General features: G+C 39.0%; 1 protein-coding gene across 15 annotated transcripts in view; it reads right to left on the reverse strand.

The window, feature by feature from the left end:
• The window catches only part of NCKAP5 (NCK associated protein 5), a 946,904-nt gene that overhangs the window by 178,879 nt on the left and 742,086 nt on the right, over positions 1-25,939 (reverse strand). For all 15 annotated transcript variants that reach the window (XM_072757601.1, XM_072757595.1, XM_072757603.1 and 12 more), the window contains 3 exons: positions 22,631-22,699; positions 11,991-12,029; positions 3,624-3,743 (listed from right to left, as the gene is read on the reverse strand). In XM_072757601.1, the coding sequence (XP_072613702.1) occupies positions 3,624-3,743; positions 11,991-12,029; positions 22,631-22,699 (228 nt within the window). The remainder of the gene's footprint in view (positions 1-3,623; positions 3,744-11,990; positions 12,030-22,630; positions 22,700-25,939) is intronic.

Raw genomic sequence — 25,939 nt, forward strand, 5'->3', positions numbered from 1 at the left:
GTGTCTGAGTGTCCCCATTTGTGAAAATGGGTGCAAGGATACTGCCTTTCTTATAGGATTGTAATGGAGATTAAGTCGGTGAGCACTGTAAGGGCTGTAGAGCAGTATCTGACACATGGTAAACACGATGCATTTGTTAAATAACATTGTTGGTAGGGCCAAGGCCACTTTTTTGCCTAGGGATCCTATTATTAGAGTCTAGGCTTTTTTTTAGTGGGTGAGAGGGGGGCTTCGAACACATGGCTTATGCATTGTTTATGCATATGTGTTTGTTTTGGGTTTTCTTAACAGTGTAACTAGAACTTAGTCACTTGGGAAACAATTTGTATGCAGAATGCCTCTTCGTTTAATACAATTCTCCAACTCCCACATTTTTTTTTAGTTAGGCACCTATATTTCATTTGATCTTAAACATTTCTTTAGTGACTTGCCTTTATAGATGCTTTTAAAGCACTCAACTTTATTTTATATAAACAATTCTTTTGGTACACATTTTATAGGTTTACATAGCAGTTTAAAAATTAATCACCGTAAGTACTACTTGCATAAACATACTGAGTTACAAAAATGGCTCATTTATGGTGAGCATTCAACTCAAATGGTAAGAGAAGTAAGCATAGTTAATGGAGAACTGTACTGGCTGCCAATGTTTGATGAATTGAGTGTGGTTTAGTATGATTTCTAAGAAGAAATGGTGAGCATTGGTTAATCTGGCCAGTAGATTCAAATAAGGTTAATTACAGATTCAAGTTCCATTAAAATATTACTTTGGAATTTTATTTGCTGTACTGGCTTCTCAATTCTTCAGAATTTAGCTCAAATTATCGATTTTGATACAGAGAGGGCCTCGTTATTATGATTTGTTACCACCTCTAGTCTCCAAGATACCAATTCTGGAAACTGGAATTACCACAGAACATTATTACCATTCTTAAGATTTTAAATTTTAGGTTAGATTTTTTTTTTCCTCAGCATGGATCTGTTTCCCTTTATGGTTTCCCAGAATTTGTCAACTAATCCATAGAATTATCCCTTTTTGTTTCTCCCTTACAATAATAATAACGAAAAAAAAAAAAAAGCTAAAAAATATCCGTGAAACTTTACTGTTTTTAAGGGACAAAGACTGGTTCCTGGTCCTAATAAATTATTTCCTTTTCTACTTTTTACAATCTATCTCCTAAAATCACAGTGGGTGCAACAATCTTCTTACTCTATTTCTCTCCAAGTGGGCACTTAAGATTGTAGATAATCATTAGGCTGTATTCAGCAGATGATGCCTAATGCAGGTTTCTAAGACTGCAGAAAACTACTTAGAAATCCACTGTACTGAATCTCCAATCTATGGGCAGATGCTGTAAGGCCAGTAATACTTGGGACCAGATGCACTGGTGGAGTTGCTGTACCCAAAAGCCACCACTCTCAACGAGGCTGGGCTGGACCAGCGTGACTGAGTAGCTCTAAAGCATCCACATAAGATATAAGACATCCACATAAGGAAAAGCTCAGAAGAAGGAGGTCATAAACTTCCTCTAGGTTTGTACAAAATAACTACCAACTTGCAGAATAAATTTGTATCATGTATTCATTATTCCATTCAACAAATAATTATAGAGCTTCCAAAGGTGCAAAGCAAGCACAGGCTGCTTTTACTTTAGCCAGTGCTCCACAGTATGTATTTGTGCCACCAGGAAATAAAAAATCATGAGTCACATAATTAACAGACCCCCTGAAAAGCCAGCAACTCCATCTATCTGTGATTGTGAGCTATGGATGTTAGAGAGCAGGCATCCCACTTTCTACCATTCTTTACAGAACTATTTACGGCCCATCTTTTAGAAGTGTTATTTAAATTAGGATGGCTCCTGGAAAAAAAGACTATTTGGGGAGCAATATAAAGTATGTTGGCTGAAAATACCCAGTGAATAAACACTGAGTTCCATTGTTAGCATACACACCATTCCCTGCCATTTGGATATAGATTTCAGAAATTTGTGACAGCCAATGAAAAAGTTTAAATATCTATGGCACATGTGTTTATTATGGAAATAAGCCATCATGATTCATAAACGGGGACTATAGATCCTTAAATATTGTTCCAGAAAAGCCTGAAGTTAAACCAAGCAAAATGGAAAAATTCATGAACATGAAACAGCTGTTAAAAGTAATTATAATATTGGATCTTGATATGAGAGAGCAAAAGAAATACAACATTTTACAGATGCAAGATTCTCTCTGACAAACATTTGGTATGGTTGGGGCCAGGAAAGAGAATTGAGATAGACTAATTTTTTTCTGCATAAGTTTTGAGTCACAAATTATGAATTATGCTTTAACAGATAAAGGAGAGAGGAAATTAATTTAGGAGATGGGATCTATTGTACAATTCGGAGACTTGTTTTATTTTAATTTGGGGGGAAATTATACTTTGATGTTTGGCTTTATCGAACATCTTTCTTTCAGTGAAATGAACAGCAATTTCTCATTATTTCCCTGAGGATTCAAGGAAAGATGTTTATGCCAAAGTTCAGAAGGTAAGTTGGAAACACTGTCCCAGCCATCTGGAAAAGTATTGTCCAGCAGAACTTCCTATGGTGATGGAAATGTTCTCTATATACACCATGTAATATGGTAGCTGCTGTCCATATGAGGCTTTTCAATACTTCAAATGTGGCTAGTTTGACACAGAAACTTAATTTTCATTTAATTTTCAATTTCAATGGTATCACGTGGCTAGTGATTACAGGGCTGGGCAGTACAGTCTAGACAATTCGCTGTCTTTTCACTTTCAGCCAATTGCTCAGGCAGCTGGGGATTATTTTTTGTACATTATCCCTGTGAAATCTTACCCTTTGCTAGCTTAGCCTCAGAAGGGCTCTAAGTAAGGCTCATGGGAGCTTGTTTGAGCAAATATACACATTAATAGGATTTAGAAAACCCAGGAAACAGCAAAGATCAGCCTTCCAGGCCCCTTTGCCAATTCCTAGGTCTCCCTGAAGTCAGGTGTGTTCTCTGGTGCTTTGTCAGGGACAGCTTTAAAATGATTCAAATTGTTTGACCTTCCATGACTTTGCATGCTATGAAGGAAAACAAAGACGAATTTCAGTGAGAGCGTTTAGACAACAAGAACCTGAAAAATACTGAAGCAGAATATGGGAAGAACTGTGTGTGAGGAGGCACTCTACATGGAGAGAGCTATGAAAGAAAAACAAGCCCCAGCAGAATTTTTGATTACAGAGAGAAGGAAGTAAAGAAATGTGTTTTGGTATTACATAAAACTCTTCCTGTCTTATCATGGAATGCAAGATTACTAATACGATCCCCCAAAGTAATCAATTATTTCCAGGTTCCATTCCACGGTTTCACTTAGTTTACTAGAGGACACTTTCTGATGGCCCCTTTTACCTGTTTATTATTTGTTGATGTATTTCTTTATCTAAATGTAGCTTTAAAAAGTCAGAAATTTAAGAGATGTTCAATTTTAATGACATCCCTTGAGAAGGGAAAGAATCAGGGTTCTGATGCATGATGCTTTGCTTATGGAGATACTGGAAAATTTTGAACTTAAGTAACTTCTTGTCAATAGCATTTCAGTAGCAACGATTGTTTTCCATGTAAGCACCTACCTGGAGGAGCAGATCAGAAGTTGGTCTGATTCGCTGTTGGAACAGGATGCTTAATGTTCGATTCTGTTGTTCCAAATCAAACACTCTTGTTTTCAACTTTACACACTCCTCCCTTAGATCCTACAACAAATACAGAGAAAGAAAAAAATCTATTACTGAAAGACAGCTTTGCATATTATAACCATATTTTATCTGATATTCCAGACACATTGGTATAAAAATAGTATTTTTATCCTTCAAAGCCCCAGGGAATAAATCACACACAATGTTTTCTTCCATAGCCCATTGTCTGATGGAATTATTATGTGCAGGGAGGACCAATTTAAAAAAAAAAAAGTACCTTGAAATCAGAAGTGCATTAATCTAGTATGCTATTTTTGAAGATGGTAAATGTTAGCGATATAAAGTCAATTTGAGTTTCCACCTATATATTTTGCCTTTTCACTGTCTTCATAAAAGCAATCATAAAGCACAAACCACAAGGACAATAATGTTTTTGCAGTGAATAGAGATTTGATGAACTAAAGAAACTATCACTTTTGATAGAGCCTTTCGCTGTCATTTGTAGAAACAAGTTGAAATTTTCAATGCTGGGGCTAATAGAGCCAGTGATGCATTTAGAGGGAGAGAAGCAACTCTGAAGTGAAGGCTTTAAAAGGCCACTTGAAACCTGTCCACATTCTGAACTGGTGAATTTCCATGTATTTGGCGTGGTTCAGCCTGGTGCTAGGGAAGAAGTTGAGTAGCCATCCCTGGGCATCCTTCGGCAGCACCTGTGTTGAATAGCTCAAGGACCACAGAGACCTTTCCCTTCAGCTTTCAGAAGGGAAGCTATAACACAGGAGCTTTTGGATTCTCTGGAATCTGCCAATGAACTGCCCTTCAAACTAACCTGTGATAAAGATGCTTGTAGTACTTAAATGTCTACAAAAACTGTCTTTGATGGGGTTCAAGAAAGACCAAGGAGAATAATGTTCTAATTCAAAGTTCTTCAAAAGCTGACCCTTTTCTGCATGTCAAAGTTGGTCTTTCCTTACTTCCAAAATTTTTTGAAAAGGCTCTGCTCTTGCCATATAAAGAAGAATGGTCTGCTTGTTGTTCTCCAAAGCTCTGTGCATCCCTGCCATCCTCTTCCCTCCCTTGCCATCATGTTCCCTTCTCACTCCCGTCTTCTGTCCAGTCCAACTTTGGCATTTTAATTGATGTCCATTTCAAAATCTGTCTGTCTCCTCTCTGGTACTTTATCTGGAGTCCCCCAAAGACCATTCATTTTTCCGAACTCCAGTAAGCCCTTGACACCTTTTATAGGACATATAGCATAGACTACCTTACACTGATTTTATCTTCCATGCCTAGTCAATTCAATTTCAAGCTTGTCAATTAGATGGCATGTTCCTCAAAGGCAAGCACAAGAAGACACCACAATAAACAACAGCAGAAGCAGATCATTCTTCACTCTTTTATTCCATCACCTGGCAAAGTATCACATGTAGTGTGAACTTAATAAAGTGGGTGATTATTTTGTTAAACAGAATGATGATGACAAATTCTGCTCTCTGTGTGATTGAGGCTCTAAGTTTCTCAGAACTCCTAGTTTATGGATCTATATATTTTGATGTGGGGCAGATCCAGGGATTACTTGAGACTCTGCAAGCAAGACAGAGTACCAGGCAATAGCTCTGATCCCCAGGCACTAAACAAAGTCACAGAGGTGAGTGGGCCTGTCCATAACCTTGTGTCTACCTAAGTGTGAAGCTAGACAGATCCAGCTTCTGAGGCTTTACCAGAGCCTCATTATATCCAGATTATATATTCATTTATTCTACTTACAGAGGGCAAGGAAATAGGCCATGGTGTGGCTCACTGTATAGCTTATACTCTCTTCACTTTTTTAGTCAAAGGGGTAGAGCTTATGCATAGGATGTTTCCAAATGATTGCTACCTACAAACGCAGAGCAGAGAAATGTCATGTTCAGAATGAAGCACCTGAGTCCAAGATCTAGGAGGGAAGCAGCCTCCAAAAGCAGAGGCAGGAATGTGTGTATGAGCATGAGCACATATGACATTTGGCAAAGGTCCTTCTGGGGGTCCAGGCACTGCTCACATTAAAAGGCTAAACTTGTTCCCTTTATTTAGAATTCAACCTCTGTCTGTGTCTCATTTACTCTACTTTTTTGTTCTTAGCATGCATATAATTCTCTCTGCCCCCAAACACTAATTGTTTTTAGTACTGCTAATTAAGTAATTAATAAAACTTGAGTGTGAAGTAAATAAATATTAATAGTACCTATTGGGTGGGAAAACATAATCATTCTCATTTGCAGGTGAAGAAATGGAAGCAGAAGCATGTAAGTGTGGATTTACAAAGAGAAAAGAGACCTGGAAGGAACAGGATTGAGGATCTTTTGCAGCAAAACTGAGATAACATGAAAGAGTTCTTCAGATGGGTAAGAGAGAGAGAGAGAGAGAAGAATAAAAGAAAAAAATCAATATACTTTATAGAGATTTTTTGTACAGGTGCCCAAATTTCAATGCCCATTACTGTTACTTAAGATGGTAAAAGTTCATTTAGCAGGAACACAATTTATTGACCTTGAGAACTGTTCATCACTCTTGGCTCATCTAGATTAGCACATGGCAGAGGAGGAAATGGAAGGCTTTAGGGGTGTGACTCTGGTCTTAAAATCATTAACGAACAGAATTGATCTGGTCCGAGAATCTGTAGACATAAAATAATTATTGCATGTGTTGTTGTGATATTCTTGTTCTCTTTACTCAAGCTGTGGTTGGTAAGTGATGCCAGACAGTTATAATCTCAATAAACTGTATTCAAAACCATGCATGCGTGCCCATGGGCACATACATAAGCACAACCAGACTGGGCAGATGGAAAGAGAGAGAGAGAGAGAAAAAAAAACACAGCAATTTCTCTGACCACTGCAGGGAGACCTAGGCAGAGGGTGACAGTCAGCTGTCTGGATCCTCTGTACTTATAAAAGGAACCTGCTGACATACAGTAGCATATGACACATGGGGTCTCACTACAAGCATGGTTATTGTGACCCTGACCGTGATGGAGGTGAGACCTAGACTATCTTTCCCAAGTAAGGTGTCAGAAACAAATGAGCTCTCTGCTTAGATGCCATGATTGCCTCACCGAGGAGGCTGGGCCATCTGTTCTTTCTCACATTCTTCTTTTTTCCTAATATGTCCCAGGCCCCAAGAGGAAGATCCCACTGAAAACATAGGGTTGTGTCTTCTGCAATAAAAGAGACCTGATGTGTAATTTCATTAGGAGGGAAATAATGCCAACAGTTTGACTACATATAAGAAAGTGCAGAGGTCTTTGGGTTCAAAAAAACAGCCAGAACTGTTTTCCTTGCAATCTGCATGTCATTATCAACTGGAAACAGAATATGGGATTAAAGCTGAATGTGAGGGCAGCACTGGTGGCTCGGCGGTTTAGCGCTGCCTTCGGCCTGGGGTATGATCCTGGAGTCCTGGGATTGAGTCCCGCGTCAGGCTCCCTGCATGGAGCCTGCTTCTCCCTCTGCCTGTGTCTCTGCCTCTCTCTCTCTCTCTCTCTCTCTCTCTGTGTCTCTCCTGAATGAATGAATGAATGAATAAATAAATAAATAAATAAATAAATAAATAAATAAGATCTTTAAAAAAATAATAATTAAAGCTGAATGTGAGGGCAAATATACTGAGCAATGTGATAAACTGTTCTAAAAGACCCTGTATATCTTGATCTCGAATGATAGCTTCCCTGGAGTAGCCATGCAAATAATCCTGGCAAGTTTCACCTGCACTCAGGGCTAAAGAAGATTCTGGATCTACTGCTATGTAGTACCTACAAGTACAGCTGCTTTAATGCATTTAGAACTAAAACTTTACCTGCTGAAGTCAGTTTAATAAAGTGTTGATTGCATAGAAGTAAGACATATAGTGACATCACTGGAATATTGATGAAAACTATTTAAATCTGATTTTATCACGTAAAAATGATATCATACTGGTAAAATTATTTCAGATGCAATGTGTATCATGGGAATACACCAGATTGGGAGTTAGGGGGTCTGGACTCCAGTCCTCATTACCCACATGACCTGAGAATGTAACATATTCTGGTTTTGCCTCAGTTCCTTTATCTGTAAACTGGGCTACTGAACAAAATAGGACTTTAAGAGAATGTGTGTCTCAGCTGCTTCATGAGATGGCTTTTAAATGGCCACTTCATTCCTTCCCTGAAGCTAAATGGCCACCATACCCACCAGTTTCTCCTTGTAACATTCCTTCAGTGGCTTTCACTGATACATCCCTTTCTTTGCCAAGGATGCAGACTTGTGTAAAAAGAAAAGCCAACTCTCAGACTAACCAAAGGCCTCAATGTCAAATATCTAGGAGGCAAGGCAGGTAACATAAACATGTGCCTGAATCAGACCAGCCCCAATGAACAGGATGTGGTTAGTCCTGTGGCAAAGTGAAAACCGCAAACCTTCATCCCATGCATTCAGATTAAAACGTTTCTCATCTGGGTGATAGCTAAACAGTTCATGTAATCAGAGTAAATTAAGGCCATAACCAAGGTGAATTGACAATCTCGGGATTAAATGCTCTCTAAGGTCTCTGGCAATTGTAAAATTCTGGAGTCTAAAATAAGATGGATTCTGAGAAAGCTTGACTCCAGATTTAGAAAGTCAGTTTTGACTGCACACATGTCAGATCCTGAATATCTCTTTTGCTGACCAGGACTGGCAATGTTTCCAGAAGTTTTAAGAAATCCATTGGCTCCCTTGCCCTTTTGTTCTATTTCCTGCAGTCATATCTAATGATTGGATTTCAATCCATCTGTTGATTTCTGCAGCCCCATCTCTGCCTGCTGAACTACAGTAGGGGAAAAACAGTAAGTGATCCAATGGGACTGTTGATGTTGAACGTTGCAAAGGGAAGATTTGGAGTGTCACAACCCTAGTTTGAACATATGGGCTTTGCCCCTTCTTGCAATCAGAACTATGGGAACACTATGTTCTTAGTTCTATCTTATAGGGTTGCAGTGAGAACAAAATGGCTTAGAGGATTTAAAGTGCTGGACATGAGGTCTGACTCCTTTTAAGTGCACAGCAAGTATAAACAGACCCTCTTCAGGGAAATGGATCCTATATACACCATTGCCAGCTGAATGGACACAGGTGGCCCAACTGCTCCTCTATTAGGGAAATATGTAGAAGTTTGGAGTTCTTTCAGATACAAGCTCCAAAACTGCCCTGCTTCTATCTGGTGGCTGCATTGCTGGATTCTCTCATATGGAGCCTTATTCCATGTTGGTAAAGAAAAAACACCATATAAATATTCAGTTATCTTAAAGATCATGCAGACAAAGCTCAAGTTGATATGTTGAAAAATGACTCAAGAAAAAAGATTTTCTTCCAAGTTTGATGATAGTGGCAAAACACAAAAAACAAACAAAAAATAACAGTAAAGAACTCAGGACAGTTACGTTTTCAGTGAGTGTAATTGACCTAATGAAGATAAAATATATTTCAGACAAAAATATGAGCTTGCCCTGAATTATTGATTTTGCTTACACTTGTAGCCTCGCACCTATGATTTGGAATCATAAATGGAAGTGAGCTGGGTTTAATGTTGTCACTTTAGCTTTACTGATCTAAAGGAGGGACAATCTGCTGTCTTAAGGGAATCCACAGGTTTCTGAGACAGATTGAATTACTTGACTAGGACAGTATATGTACATTTAACAGAAACTGATAAGTTCAGGGAAATAAATATTTTTTTTATCAGTATTGAGAAAAAGAAGTACACTGTGTTATTTCAAGATGCTTATCTGGGCCAGTTGATGATATGCCAGGAAAATGCTTTTTTGGTTGCTCATGGCAGGTTTGCTTTGTGTCATAACAAACGATATATTCTAAAACTGCATGGTTATGACTGTAATTTCACCTCAAAAAAAATCTTTTTGTGACTTGGATAAATCACTCAAGATTTCTGCTTTCACTCTGTGCCAGCTACATCCCTCTTTAGAATGAGTTTTCTCATCTGCATTTGGAGTACACTTTATTTCCTGTATTGTGCTCTTAATTAAAAAGAAATTTGAGTCTCTTTGTGTCAATTTTACAGTCTCTATAAAAACTGGGAGGTACACGTTTCTGCAGAACATGATTCTTTTGGAATCTTTGAAAATCCTGGCATCTCTTCCTGCCTCAGAGTGTCCCTGAGGTATGCTATCTCACACAGTAGCATGTCTTTTCTGTGTCTTACTGCTTAACTGTACCAAGGTAGATTTATCTGTTTACTAGTTATTACTTGGATTTGTGTAGCTATTTTTTGTGGCTGACCTGAAGGGTCTCATTTTCCTTTATATTGTACCATACAGCTTCCTTGTCTCTTTCCTGAGGCACCATTAAAAAAAGACAGGCATGAGAAGTTTTCGACAGTTACACACCGAGCTACAACAGTGCTTCCTTCATTCCTTAAGTTTATAATTAAATGAGCACAGTTTCTAACAGGAGGAAAGCAAATGAGAAATTAAAGCCTTTGAAAAAGAAAAAAAAAACATTTCAAATACGCTGTGACAGAAATTATGAGATGCCCTTCAATATGTTTCTCCCCTTCTCCTACAATACTATGAAAGAAAATCCATTCTCAGCTGGGCACCTACTCAGAATAAAGACTTCACTGTCAGCTTCTCTAGGTGTGGCTGTGCGGTTAAGGTGTGCTCAAGGAGATGTAAATGGGGAGGTAAGAAAGCTCTTGGAAGTCTCTCTTTAAAGGCACCTTGTGTGTGCCCTTTATCTTCTTTGTTTTCTTCAGCTTTTCCTCATTCCTGATGGCTGGAATGTGGATGCAATGACTGGCGCTAGAGCAGTCATTTTAACCATGAGGTGACCTTGGGAATGGAGGCCACATCCCATAGAATAACAAGATAGAAACCAGAGACACTCAAAACCACATGGACTTTATGGAGCAGAGTAACCATAGCAACCCTATACTGCCTACCTATAGATTTTGTTATGAGGAAGAAATAGTATTTTAGCTTATTTAAGTCACTAGTAGTTTGGATCTCTGTTACTCACAATGGAATCTAATTCAAATGAATAGGTATAGTCAGATCTCTCTATTTATGCAATATTAATGTAAAACCTGAACCAGTTAAAATCATTTGAAACAGAAAGCATGATTTAACAAAAGCAGTTGAGGAGAAAGTCTAGCAAAAATAATATCACAATGCCTCTATAGTATAAATTAACAATAATATTTATCTCCAATGAGAAGTGGTCAATCCCTAATAAAATTATTTTTAAATAAAAAATCAAAATGTCAAAATTATTTTGCTATCATTAGCCATGTACTCCAGAATATGCCACACGATCTAAGACTTTCTTTTATAGAAAAGGTCTCCACCTCACAGAGAGGTAATTCAGAACAAACAAAATCTGAAAGAATTAGAATTCAGCCTCTGAGAAACATTATAGAAAGAGATAAGAAAATTTCAATAAAATGTGCCAAAATAGCCAAATTTGGACAATAACTTGCATTGGCCCACTCTGGCCCCAAAACATAATCTTCTATGGTCTGAAGAGAGAATAGAGGCATGGCAAAGGAGAAGGCATACAAAGCTCATGCTCAAAAATTATTTGTTTTTATTCCTCAACTTCACTGAAGAATAATAAAATAACTATATATTTAAAGGGTAAAATGTGATGATTTGACATATCTTACGGGGTGGAATGATTACCAAGATCTAGATAATTAACACATCCACACCTCACATAGTTGTTTCTTTGTTTGTTTGGTGGTAAACTCGACTGTCAGCAACTTTCAAGTATGTGATATTGCCATTTGCTTTTTATTTGCCACAAACCAGTTTCTATAGGAATTGCTCCGTGTGCTTCCCGTCTTAGGATGACCACTGCAGTTCTGGGAGGTGGGAACTTTACAGAAGAGGGACCAAGACCCAGAGAAATTAAATAACTTCTTAACCTCCAAGAATTTTAGGCTTCTGTTAAATGCTGTCCATCAAAGGCTATTCATTTTACAGGAATTGAAGGAATCCACCAACTTAAATAATATCTGCATTTATTAAATAAATGGGTCCATGGAAATCTTTCACCTTCTGCTGCTTTACCAAGATGAAAAGTATTCAAGTGTTCAAACCATCCTGAGTTTTAGGATTCTGTCGGTCACTGAAGTTACTTTGTATGCCCGTCTAAAACACACACAATTTTAACTTAAGTGAATAAACAGAAAAGTATTGCATCTATCAATCACAATTTCCTGGTTTGACAATATGAGTTCCAACCTATTCACATGAGTACCTTGAAGATAATAAGCCAGAAAGTGACCTACCTTCTGAGTGAGCAGAGCTTGAACAACTTGGTTGGCTACCTTTAAAAAATAAAGAAAAGAGGTGTCGTTTAGAATAACGAGACTTTATACGCATGGACTGTAATTTACCAATACGTTTCCCTCAGCTTATTCTACTTAATTAGCTCCTCATTTGCCTCTTTTCTTTCTGTTTAGAGGACCTGATTCTTTTCATAATAAGCCTATCCTTCTAGGTAATATTTTGCTTTTTTCCAAAGGTGACCTTGTTGCTAATTAAGATGGTTAGGTTGGAAAGATCATTCATATCTTGACTTCTACATTTCCATATTTGGAAAAATAATATCCTTTCATATGTAAAGTACTCCAAGATGGCTAAAAAATGATACAGTGTAAAACACGATCCTAATTATCTGTACACACAGTTTCTACACTTTGCTGATTTACAGTGTCCTTTGCCTCTCCTTCCCCTTCTTTAGCTGTGTGACTCTCTCACTACTTAAAATGACTTGGGATAGAGATAGGTTTGGATGGTGGAGAACCAGAGCAGCCCATTGTTTTCTGTGAGCTCTGTTTACGTCCTCCATGGTTGCATTTACTCCATCCTCTTGTCACTGCTACCTGCAGCACTACCAGATTCTGGTAGTGTTTACTCTAACATCTATTTCTCCTTTCTCCTAAGTAATAAACTCTGATTTTGTTGTTGTTGTTGTTGTTGGGTACATTCAAATACAGTTCCCAGCCTTCCTTGTAGATAAGTGTCACTTTGTGACAAATTCCTGGCCAATGAGTTATAAGTAGACTTTTTTCTTGGTCTCATAGGGAGTCTCTAAAGAAGAACCTCGCTCTTTCTCCTCCTTTTCCTGTCTGGGATATGAAAGTGATGGCTGGAACCTCAGCAGCCCCCTTAACAATGAAATTAACACATTAAATATTTTTGGGCAGAAAAATGGGATGAGCTCGGTTCTGATGATGTAGGGAGTTGCACTATCTCTGAACTTCTATGTGAGAGAGGGAAAAAAATCTACTGTTATTTTGAGTTTCCTTCAATACACAACCAAATAGAATTCCTACTAATAGATGAACGTAATTCTAATTTTCTTCAGGTATCAGACAGCTTCAGGCAGTAGGAGAAGCTAGGCCCCTCTCAGACTAATGAGGTGAATCTTGATTAATCTAAACCAAACTTGGCAACTCCATTCAGTGAATAGTTTAGCAGTGGGTGTGTGGCACCATTCCAGCTAAGAGCCATATATAAAACCAGTAACTTGTCCCTGGTATTTGCAAAGATCTGACATTTTCTCCAGACAACCATTTCATCACTTCCTATATATTTGTGCTAAGATTTCTTTTTCAGCTGCAGATACCAAAAACACTGTGCAGGAAGCCACTTACTTAATTTCACTATAACCATGAAGCTATGTACCCATATGGCTACTCTTGATAAAATTAAGGTGGGCAGATGTATTATGTAGTATTTTTCAGCCAGTACATGAACTGTGTACATTTAAGTGATCATTGAAACTTAGAGCATTAAAGACCAAGTCAGAATATTTTAAAGTCCTAGATATCAGGTACTTTAGGTTCATTCATTTCTTCCTTCATTTTTTTAAATATAAATCTGTATTTATAAAGCTAGATGACTGGGATATGCTCCTTGGTTTCAGAGAGAATATAACTTGTAGGAAGTAGGCAAGAACACAATTATAACACAGTGTGATTAGCATGTAATCATCTTGGTAATTCTCATATTCAACCAAAGGCTGAGGGACATGCTTTCATCTTTTTCTCTTGATAACCAATTTACTTTTGGTGATACTAAACTATGTGTGCTTGTTTCCCTGTTTAGTATAGTGGAACAGATTAGGGTAAGAATGTTTTCATGGAGCTTAATTGTTTTTTGACTCAATATTGACAAAGTAGCACATCCTTAATGACAGTTGGCTACCAGTAAGTCTCACAGAAAATTAAAACACAGGCTGCCATCAACTGTGGATAGGAGGCATTCATAGCACAAGCAATACATGATTAAAATCAAATTACCTATAACTGATTAGTTGAACTGTAGGCACAAAAGGTTTTTTTTTTTCTTTTTTCTATCAGAATCCTTTCCAAATCTACATTGTTGACATTAAGCAAATGAGAGGGACCTTTCATTGAAAGTAACTATAGTTTTGAAGAAAAAGCATTACTTATTTTTTTAAGTCCAGCCCAAGTTAAAGAAAACTACCTAAGGACACTTGTAGACCAAAATAAACCATATTTCCCTTAACTGGGGCCTTTTCTTTTTCCTTTATCACTTGATTTATACATGGCCATAACAGTGATAAATGTTATTCAATCATACAAATTGACCAATAGTGTCATCTTAAAAATCTTTCAGTTTTTAAACGTTCATTCCAATTCATAAGTTACTGAAGATTTAAAGTCAAAGGATAGGTCATCTATTTTACTCTTGGCAAATTAAAAACAAAAAACATACAACAGAAGAGTTCAACTATTCATGCAGCTTGAATCAGGAACAACGTACCAAAATTAATTCACACCATAAATAATTTAATTCTTTCAGATCTCAAACTTTGGATTTGATTTACATTCTCATAAAACTGCCTAATATCAATATTTTCTTTTCTTCCTCCAAACTGGTCCCTCACTTAAACCGGGCTGTGGAACAGTGGTCACATAAAATAGCTCTCTACATGATTTAACAGGAGACATAAATGAATATCCTAACTGTAACGGCCCGCAGGAGGAAATACGTTCTATCTTTGCAATCCGAGTATGTTGCCTTATGGGCTTATAGGCTCCATCTCTGACACAGTTCCTTCTGGCATGTATTTTGGACAACTGTTCTACCTAATAATTGAACAAAGATACATGAATGCATTATTTCTTTACCTACTGACGTGGGGTTATATTACCCAGAAGGACTCACAGATCCTCTGCAGAAGAGCAGTCCAGTTTGTACAAATGCTTTCCTGGGTCCTGTCTGTAAAGACAGTTTCCTGGGTTTCATTACTACTTTTACTGGCTAAGTTTCCCTGAAGCATCAATAGAACAGCTGTTTGGATATTGTGCCTGCAACCTCTAATAGGTTCACAAGATGACCCCTGGAATGGGCCCCTGCCCTCATCATAGAATTATGCTCTGAGCACTTGGGTTGCAAATAATCACACACCCGCAGGCCCAGCTAATGAGAACAAATAACTTGCAGTGTCACCTGACAGCTTTCCTCTCCAAAGAAAGGAAAAATAGCAGCTGGGCTGGGCCAGGGGGACTTGAGACAAGCAGAGCAAAGCTGACAGTCCTTAAGCCTCTGGCTTGTTTTACAACCTGCCTCAGGCTCTCCGTGGAGACCTCCCCACTTTACCTCTGGTGGGGCAGGGCTGCAGAGGAGCCGGAGGTGCCAAGGAGAGGGCCCGGTACCTCTCCCCCTCTCAGTAAGCATTCTCTCCAACAAGCCAGTTCCTCTGCTACCTGGGTCTTCTTCTACCCACACAAGTCTTTGTTCTTCTCCATCAGTCTTGTAGGGGTCGTGTCCACTCCTCCAGCCCCACTGAACTCTCCAGGAAGCAGGTGCGCAGCAGGAGGAGGGTGTCTGTTCTTCTTTTCAAAATAGTCCCTGAGGCTGAATAAGAAGCCACACTCGGGACTTATTCCAAGTCCCGAGTGTCCTCTGGATTTTCACCAAATCCAAAGGACAGTGAGGGTGGGATGGAGGCTGGCAGAGTGAGGAACTCAAAAGTCACCAAGCTTTGACAGGCCTCCTCCTGCCTCATGCTTTTGCTTTTTGTCCTTGCAAAGGATATTCTTTTATCATGCAAAGCAACTGCCACATCAGCAAGCTCATTTAAAAACCTAATTGAAGGAGGACAAGTTTTGGAAAATGTGCCTTGGAGAAGTTTTAGATGCTTCTGAGTTTGGTTTATCATACTGAGGCAGCTGGGGACAAGTGGGAGGAGCTTGGGGGCAGAATCAAAAGAAGGACTTGGGTTCAAATCAGTAGTGTATAATGTGTTGATTATACACTGATGTGTATGAGGATGAGGGACTAGCGTGACTCGACTCATCTGTGAAGTAGTGGACCTGGCCACCTCTCAACTTGTGAAAAACGCAGGAGATGATAGATATAACATTGGGCAGTACCTGATACAAAGCAGTCCTCCGTAAAAGTTAAGTCTGAATCTGAGCACTTGAACTTCAAACAATAAAATGCATTTTTAGGTAAGTAAGAAAAGATGGTTTTAGAATAAGAGATTTTATTTGTATAAGAATGAAATGTGTGTGTGCGTAATATGCATGTTTAAATAAAAATCACTAAGAACCTATATTATTTTTTGCTCTGTAAAATACTGGGAGTGGGAGAAATTCATCTAAATATGTATGTGGGATCACAGGGAAAATTAATTGGGAAATTAATCTGGGGATGATAATCTCCATTTATTCATTTAGTCATATGACAAATACACATTAAGTGCACAGTGGGCCACAGATTGTGCTGGATCTTAGAGAAATATGGTGAATAGAGCCGAGGTGCTGCCTCATGGTGGCTAGCGTTTAGAGCAGACACAGGAAGTCCATCCTCTGTTGATTTCATGGTCCATTCCTGAAATGGGCATTTGAAGCATGTGAGAGCCACAAGCAGGATCATTATCTCCCATCTCCATCGATCAAGAGGTTGTTTTTCAAGATTACTTAGGGCCCAGGAGAGGGACATGCACTGAGTATGTTTGGTGATTCCACAATCCAATCCTGGTCTATAGCATATGAACCAGAGAGGAAGGTCAGAACTGTTCTTAACCATTTACCTTTGCTTTTATTTGGCTTTGGTTTAAAAAATATTTTGGTGCTTTTTTTTTTCTGTTCTTTTTTTGAACGACCTCCATTTCCTGCCTTCATGCTCTGAAATAAAGAGCACAGAGAAGTCAGAGAAGAACTCAAATCTGGCATTCTCATGGACTATAAAGAACTCTGACTCTACTCTGATGATTTGAAGGGGAGGGTAGGTTCTCCAAATGCTGCATGCAAAAACTTTGCCGGGCAAGTCTGATAAATTGCCAATTTCCTTACCCTTCACTCTGCTTGGGAATAGCTGAATAAGGTCTGGTAATTGGCATTTTAATTTTTTTCTGTGTCAAATTTATTTTTTCTTTTCCAAGTATTTATTTATTTATAAAGATTTTATTTATTTATGTGAAGCACAGAGAGACAGAGACATAGGCAGAGGCAGAAGCAGGCTCCCCATAGGGAGCCTGATGCAGGACTCGATCCCAGGACCCCGGGATCATGACCTGAGCAGAAAGCAGATGCTCAACCATTGAACCACCCAGGCATCCCTCCAAAGGTTTTCTTTAAATTCTAGTTATCATACAGTGTAATACTAGTTTCAAGTGTAGAATTTAGTGATTTATCACTTACATACAACACCTGGTGCTCATCACAAATGCCCTCCTTAATATTTATCACCCATTTAACAACCCCCACCACCGACCACCTTCCCTCCAGTAACCCTCAGTGTGTTCTCTATATTGTTTGTTTTCTGGTTGGCCTCCCTTTTTTCCCCTATGTTCATGTGTTTTGTTTCTTAAATTGCACATATGCTTGAAATCACATAGTATCTGTCTTTCTCTGACTTATTTTCCTTAGCATAATACACTCCAGCTCCATCCAATTCATTGCAAACCACAAGATTTCACTCTTTTTGTTGCTGAGTAATATTCATTGTATATCATACCACATCTTCTGTATCCATTCATCAGTAGATGGACATTTGGGCTCTTCCCATAATTTGGTTATTATTGATAATGCTGCTATAAACAAATGTGCCCCTTTGTTTTGTTTTGTTGTTGTTGTTGTTGTTTTAAGATTGACTGATTGATTCATAAGAGACAGAGAGAGAGGCAGAGACAGAGGGAGAAGCAGGCTCTCTGCAGAGAGCCAGATATGGGACTCGATCCTGGAACTCCGGAATCATGCCCGGAGCTGAAGGCAGATGCTCAACTACTGAGCCATCCAGGTGTCCCACATGTGCCCCTTTGTATCAGTATTTTTGTATCCTTTGGATAAATACCTAGTAGTATAATTGCTGCGTCACAGGGTAGTTCTATTTTTAACTTTTTGTGGAACCTCCAAAGGGTTTTCCAGAGTGGCTGCACCAGTCTGCATTCCCACTGATAGTGTAAGAGGGTTCCCCTTTCTCTACATCCTTGTCAACATCTGTTGTTTCCAGTGTTGTTAATTTTAGCCATTTTGACAGATGTGAGGTGATACCTCATTGTAGTTTTGACTTGTATTTCCCTGATGATGAGTGATGTTGAACATCTTTTAATGTGTCTGTTGGCCATATGGATGTCTTCTTTTAAAAAATATCTATTCATGTCATTTGCCCATTTTTAACTGGATTATATGGGGTTTTTTTTGGCGTTGAGTTGTATAAATTCTTTATATATGATGCCTACTAACCCTTTATCAGATATGTCATTTGCAAATATCTTCTTCCATTTTGAAGATTGTCTTTTAGTTTTGTTGATTGGTTCCTTTACTGTGCAGAAGCTTTTTATCTTGATGACGTCATAATAGTTTATTTTTATTTTTGTTTCCCTTGCCTTGGGAGATGTATCTACTAAGAAGTTGCTACAGCCAATGTCAGAGAGGTCATTGCCTGTGTTCTCTGGGATTCTGATGGCTTCCTGTCTCACATTTAGGTTTTTCAGACATTCTACATTTATTTATGTGTATGATTAATAAGGTGGTCCAGTTTCATTCTTTTTACATGTTGCTGTCCAGTTTTCCCAACACCATTTGTTGAAGAGACTGTTATTTTCCCATTAGATATTCTTTTCTACTTTGTCAAAGATTAGTTGACCATATAGTTGTGGGTCTATTTCTGGGTTTTCTATTCTGTTCCATTGATCTATATGTCTGTTTTTGTACTAGTACCATACTGTCTTGATGACTATAGTTTTGTAATATAGCTTGAAGTCCAGAATTGTGCTGACTCCAGCTTTGGTTTTCTTTTTCAAGATTGCTTTGACTATTTGTAGTCATTTGTGGTTCAAGAATCTGTACTTTTAGCAACTACTGCACATCTTTCTGATGCAGAAAGGGCCCAGAAACACACTTTGAAAAATGCTGGGACAGCATTTACTTTCTGTTTGCTCAGACACTGTTGAGGAATTGGAAATAACCCAAAATTTACATACCAGTCTATTGCTTTTCTATCATCTCATCCAAGTTTGATGAGATTTTATCCTCTTATGGACACTTTCTGAAAATGTTCTTTAAAGCACAGCATTCAGAGGACCTAAGTGCAATGGTTCTTGATCTTGGCTGAATATTATAACTCCCTGAAATCTTTAAAATTTCTAACACCCAGGCTCCACATTAGACCAGAACTGGATCAGAATCTCTGAGGTGCAGCCCAGCCAACAGTATTCTTAAGCTTTCCCAGGTAAATCCGATGTTCAGGTAAGGGTGAGCACTACTTGGGACTTCACCTGCTACAGCTCCTGTGGCTGAAGATGTCCTTTCAGTTCTGACTGCCGGCACACCCACTGCCTCTCCCTTTAGTGATTGGGTTGTATGTTCCCAAAGACCCCAGTGGAGCTCGTTTCCTATGTGAGTTTCCCTCATTTCATTCTAATCATTCTACTGTGATTAATCATCCCTCTCACTTCTTCTGCCAGGTGAGGAGCACCATGACTTCCCAGGCCTGGGTGACTCTGACCTGATACACAACAAATATTGTAGGATACAAATGAATCCACCTAAATGTAAGGCAATAGTTTGAGGAGATGTTATTTTACTTATTTTTTATGTGTGTCATTATACTTCTCTCCATGGGAATTAGTTGGTCCTAAAGGAACTCTGGCCAACATATTAATGAGAATAAACAGCAATTCACTGCTTGCCAGCAAACTGTGTGTCAAACAGCTGAAGGAAGAAACTAGACACAAACATGGAAACCTCCATCCCCCTCAAGAAATCAAGACTGATCCTTGGTGTTGTCTTTGTATTGTAATGCAAGGAGATGAGGAGCTATGTGGAGGGGATGTGAAGTAGTGAAGGGTGTGGGTGTGTGCACACATTTGTGAGCATGTGTGTGCCAGCAAGCCTGTGTGTCTGTGGATGTGGCTGTTTCCTCCTGAATAAACACACCCCTGTTTTATAGGACACACAGAGGGTATTCTTACTCCCAAGTGTTTTACCCAAATTCTCAACATGTTCTTCATTTCCCAGAAAATAACAATCAGTGTAAAAGGGATAGAAGAACATTTCAATTTTAGATTATATCCACTTGTGTATGTTTTATGAAACCCACTAGCAAGGAAATAACTTACATGAGGCCTTACCTTGTTAGTTTGTCTAATTAGTCTAAAAAGCCTTGGAAAGAATTTCCAGTTGGCATTATTACTACACTCAACTACCCCTTTGAGAGTGTTCTCTTACAATGCATAGAAATGGATTGTCTATCCTCATGCAATTAGTTACAAAACAACTGGCATATGTAATCAGGGGCCGGTATCATGAATGCAAAACATTTGTACGGCTCAAAGGTGGTTCTGAGTTGCAAATCACCTCTTTGGCAACAGTTAATTTTTGCAATTAAGAACAGAGGGACTCTGCCTTTAAAAATTCTGTCTTCAATGGAAGCTCCATATGAAATAATTCTCTGTATGAAAAATTATGTTTGACCCAACGCATTCTGATGAAACCTTCAGAATGCAGGCATAGGTAGCAAATGGAAAACACGACTATGAGTTTCCATAAAGAAATGCTGTGAGCTTTTTGACTGATAGGGAGGGATGACCGTGGGAGAATTTTGACAAATAAGAAGTTCTTGTGGTGAGATTCACATAAATTTAACTTCTGAATACAGATTCAATCTCATCAGAAATTCTGTACAGGAGGTTAAAGTGAAAATTTGCTGATCAATACATATGATCCAAGGGCAAGATTTGTGCCTTTCAATGTCTTGCCCCAAACTTTGATTGGACCAGGAGCCTGGGGGACAGCATGGAGAAGTGCTAAACTGGCCTCACCAGACTGAGTCATCATTCCCCTCTTATGTCAACTGACTCCAGCTATTCTTTTAACTCTGGGTGTTGCAAAGATTATTTCAAGTCTTTTTAGGTCCTGACAGGGCAGAGCACTGCAAATACCATTTTGCTTGAGTAACTGATATATATGGCTAGAAATACTAAACCATTAAGTAACTTTCTGGAAACATGTTGAAAGTTCTTGTTCTTCTATTAAACATACGTAACTGTAAGGCAAAGTAGTCCATGTTCTGAGGACAGTGGCTCTCAAACTGTAGGGTGTGTCATCATCACCTGAAGAGCCTGAAAACACACAGACTGCCAGGCTCATTCCCAGAGTCCCTTCTTTGGGATGTATGGGGCAGGGCCTCAGATTGTGCATTTCTAACAACTTCCAGGTGAGGCTACCGCTGCTGGTTCAGGGGTCACATTTTCAGAATCCCTAGTGTAAGAAAATACTGGACACAACTGCAACTCTGAGGAGAGAGACCACTCCCAGTTTCGAGGGAGGAGAGAGGTATGTGGTAGCAGTGATGATGCCGTAAGTGGGATCTGAACCTGTGTTCTTCATAGCATAATCCATCACCTTCTAGGGCAGTGTGGGGGAGGGAAGAAGGATCAAGAGGAGTTTTTTGGAGAAGGCTTCCTAATTGTTAGTGAGGAGGAAATGACTGCAGACCTACATGCTAGTTTTCACTGGTAAGGTAATAGGGCATGATTTAATGTTGTTGTGCTTATTTTCTGAAAACCTGCGTCAGCTATTTCAAACAACTCCTAAGACGACAAGATAGATATGTGCAAGTTTTAGGGTATCAGGCAGATGACTAAAAAACTCATCTCATTAAAGTAATAACTCCAATCACCAAGAAAATCCCAGATGAGAGCTTGTCAGTGAGGTGAGTGACCAATCCTGCTCGGGTGTTACCACAGAGACGGATGGTAGGATTCCTGACAGAGTGTGAAGGGAATGGCTGAGGATAATGAGGGCCCTGCACACACCTCAATTTTCCCCTTGCCTCCCAAGGACTTAGAAACACCCACCATCTTTGCCTTCATCTCTTCATTATCATCAAATAATATTTCTCAAGTTTATTCACGTGGGTGGCTCTGTCTTCTCCCATTCTGCTCAAATTATCTTCCTCACTTTTTTTTCTCTTCTTGGCTTGGTTCTCAATCTACTGATTTTTTCCCCCCCTGGCTGCCAACTGTGAATATCGCCCCCACCCACTCTATCAAGGATTTGCTTTTTCAGAAACAGCATCCAATTGGAGGTGCAGTGGGCTTTGATCGGCTTTTCTCATTCACAGGCTGGGGATCACACTTACTGGACAGAAGGAATCTACCATACAGTGAAGCATTCCCCAAACTGTGCCCCAAGAATGTTAAATGATAACCAAAAGGGACTTACAGATGCCTGTATAATAAAATAGGGAGAGAAGGAAGAGGGAGAGGGTGGGAGAGAAAGACTGGCCTTCCTTCTCAATGTCCACAGTCATGTGTACAACCTTCCTCTGGAGGACAGAATGCTAATGCTCTACAGAGGCCGTAACAGACATCTGTTAAGATCTGACCAAGGGATTCCTAAATAGTCCGGCCTTTTGTGAAGAACCTTTCTAGTCAGCTTACCTCGTCAAGACATCGCTCATACTGTTCCCTTTGATTTTCATTTTCCAAAGCCAAAGCTGAATTCTCTGCCTGCAGTGAGATACAAAAATAATACAAATAAATCAATGAAATGTTGTGTTAGGTGACAACTCATTCAGTACAGTTACTAAATATATCTCCTCAGGATCCAAGACAATCTTTTAGGAGAATCTTTGACAAGTTTGCTCTAAGTACTATTATAAATATCTCAGGGATGACTTGTGTCTTATCAGCTTGTTCACAAAAGTACATTACCATTTAAAGAAATGCGAAACTTGATATTCTGAACAGGGAGCAAATCAAATCATGGCCTGATGTGAGAGTGTTCTGTAAAAGGATTACCATGTTTATTTCATTCTATGAAAATGTAAATGTACGAAATGCCTTAATCCACTTCATTAAGACCTGTCACAGTTTCACAACCCGATATTTGTTTAGGCCACAGAAAAGAATCTCAGGTAAACCTAAGAAAGCATCATTCCAAAGACAAACCACACACATCGTTTTCCTTATTAATCGATGGCTATTAAGCATAAGAATATAATGAGAGATTCAACAATTGAGGTATACTTGAGTCCTCCCCCCTCCCTTTTAAAAACTACTGCTTTCCTGATCCTCAGAACCACGAGGCTAGCTGAATCTTAAACAGGCTACTAGAGGAGACTCAGTTGAATATGGTTACCTGGCTGCTAGTGGAACAAGAAGGGGAAAAAGACATAGGGATACGCATACTAGGTTTTTAGAAGGAGCATAAAATGGTGACATGGGGACTGCCTTCTGCAACTGGTGACCTATGTCCCCTTCCGCTACTACTGGCCTAGTCTGAATCCTGAGCTATGTGAGTGAACCCTTCCCAAAGCTGCAACAAAGAGCATGCGCCCTCTACCCCCACCCCCCACCCCCAGGCAAACTCAGCTCTACCTACCCTTTCACTACAACCCTTCTTGACATTTGAAAGTGTGGAGGACACCTTGGTGGCTCAGCAGTTGAGCTTCTCTGCCTTTGGCTCAGGGGGTGACTGGATCTAGTCCCACATCAGGCTCCCTGCCTGGAGCCTGCTTCTCCTCCCTCTTCGTATGTCCCTGTGTCTCTCATGAATAAATAAGATCTTTAAAAAAAAAAAAAAGTGCAGAGGATACAGAGCTCTAAATCAGTAGAGGATACAGAGCTCTAAATCATTTAGATCTAAAAAGATCTAAATCTTTATTCAAAAGAATGGTGTGATTTTTAGGTGGTACAAAGATCAACATTTTATCTTAAATTTTCTTCCCATCAGATTTTTCTTTAAAAAAAAAAAAAGAAAACAACCCTTTCTATTTGGAAATAATTTCAACTTGCAGATGATCTAAAAGAAAAGTATAAGGAACTCCCACATACCCTTTCCTCAGATTCACCAACTGTTAGCATTTTGCCACATTTGAGAGATTAGATCATTCCCTTTTTCTTTCATTGTTTTTCCCTGCAACTTGCAAGTGAGTCGCAGACATGATGCTCTTTACCCCTAAATACTTCTGTATATATTTCCTAAAGACAAAAACGTTTTTTCACACAACCACAGTACAGTTGTCAAGTTCAGGAAATATTAATTGATACAATACACAATCTGATCTTCAGTATCTATTCCAGTGCGTCCATTGTTCCAGCAATATCATTACAGCAATTTTTCCAGTCTTGAAACTTATCCAGGGTCGGGCATCTATTGCATCTATTTGTCATTCATATAGGATGCTTTAATCTGGAATAGTCTTTTGTTTTTCATACTATTAGTTTCTTCTTCTTTTTTCCTTCCTTCCTTCCTTCCTTCCTTCCTTCCTTCCTTCCTTCCTTCCTTCCTTCCTTCCTTCCTTTCCTTCCTTCCTTTTCCCTCCCTTCTTCCCGCTCTTCTTCCCTCCCTCTCTTTCTTCCTTTCTCTTTCTTGGAAGAGTAAAGACCAATTATTTTGTGGGATGTCCCTTAATTTGGGCTTGTTTCAAATTTCCTCCTGTACACTTGGCAGGAATAGCATATAAATGATGCTGGGTCCTTCTCAGTGCATCATACCAGAACTGGTCATGTCCATGTCACCATTACTGGACATGTTAGCTTTGATCACTTGGTTAAGGTGGGATCTGCCAAATCTCCCCACTCCTAGAGTTACTTTCCTTATGTAGTTAATATATTGTTCAGAAATGTCTTTAGACTATGAAAATATTTCTCACCAAATTTTCATCAATTTATTTTAGCAACCATTGATGAATCTTGCCTGAATCAATGATTCCTATGGTCGCACATGGTGATTTCTTACCCCATTATCCCACCTACGTTTATGAGTTTACATTCTATCATAAGAATATGCTTTTCCTATTTATTATTTCCTAGTCTGAATACCTGGATTCTTTTATTATTGAAAGGGTTCTAAGTCATTACTGCATTTATTTACTTTGATGCTCAAGTTGTCCCAGCTTTGGGAAACTGAACCTCTCTAACCTGTGGCCTTTTGACATGTTTTCATCATTTTGAAAAGGCTTTCTTTTTTAGGCACAGGGAAACATTCCAAGCCCACTTTGCTTTTTCTTTGCACCATTTCTGAAATCAACCATTTCTCCATGGAATCCTACTTGCTTTTCATTGGGGAATGATACTTGGAAACTAAGATCTGGCTATTAACGTATGCAAATTGCTACTGAGAGGTCATTTCTTCTAGTCCCTTTCAGTGAAAGGGTCTCTCTCTCCTCACCATACCCACACACACACACACACACACACACACACACACACACACACACTCCAACCACTACAGATTTCTTCTTTGCCTTCCCCTTTTCATATCTGTGTCTTCCTTTTCTACAGTGAGAACACAGGCAGCCATACATTTCCTCCTTTATTCAACCCCACAGTGCAAACAAGATTATGATGGCATGGAATATAGTATAAGAATTCACAAATTGCTTTTCTTTTAGAATGTGGGGTGTATAGTAATGATACTATGTTCAAAAGCTACTAGTTTGATAACTGTCTCCCTTTCCTGGGGTGATGCTATCCATTCCTTTGTGCAGTTCAGTTCATTTGTTTCTGACAGTAGTCAGATTCAGTTTCTCCTCCTGTTGTGCATTTCACCCCAATTTCTTAATATAGAGAACAGTAATATGATCCCTAAAGTCAAAACTCTACTAAAAGGTACACTCAGTGAGGTATCACTTCCTCACTACCTCTTCTGCTTCATTCCCCTCCACCTTTTGCAGGTTCTTTAATAGTTTTTATTCCTTTTTATGTCTTACTTAATTGTTACTATCTGGTTAAAATCATGTCCCT

Source organism: Vulpes vulpes, chromosome 5 (assembly GCF_048418805.1).
Source record: "Vulpes vulpes isolate BD-2025 chromosome 5, VulVul3, whole genome shotgun sequence".
Classification (NCBI taxonomy): Eukaryota; Metazoa; Chordata; class Mammalia; order Carnivora; family Canidae; genus Vulpes; species Vulpes vulpes.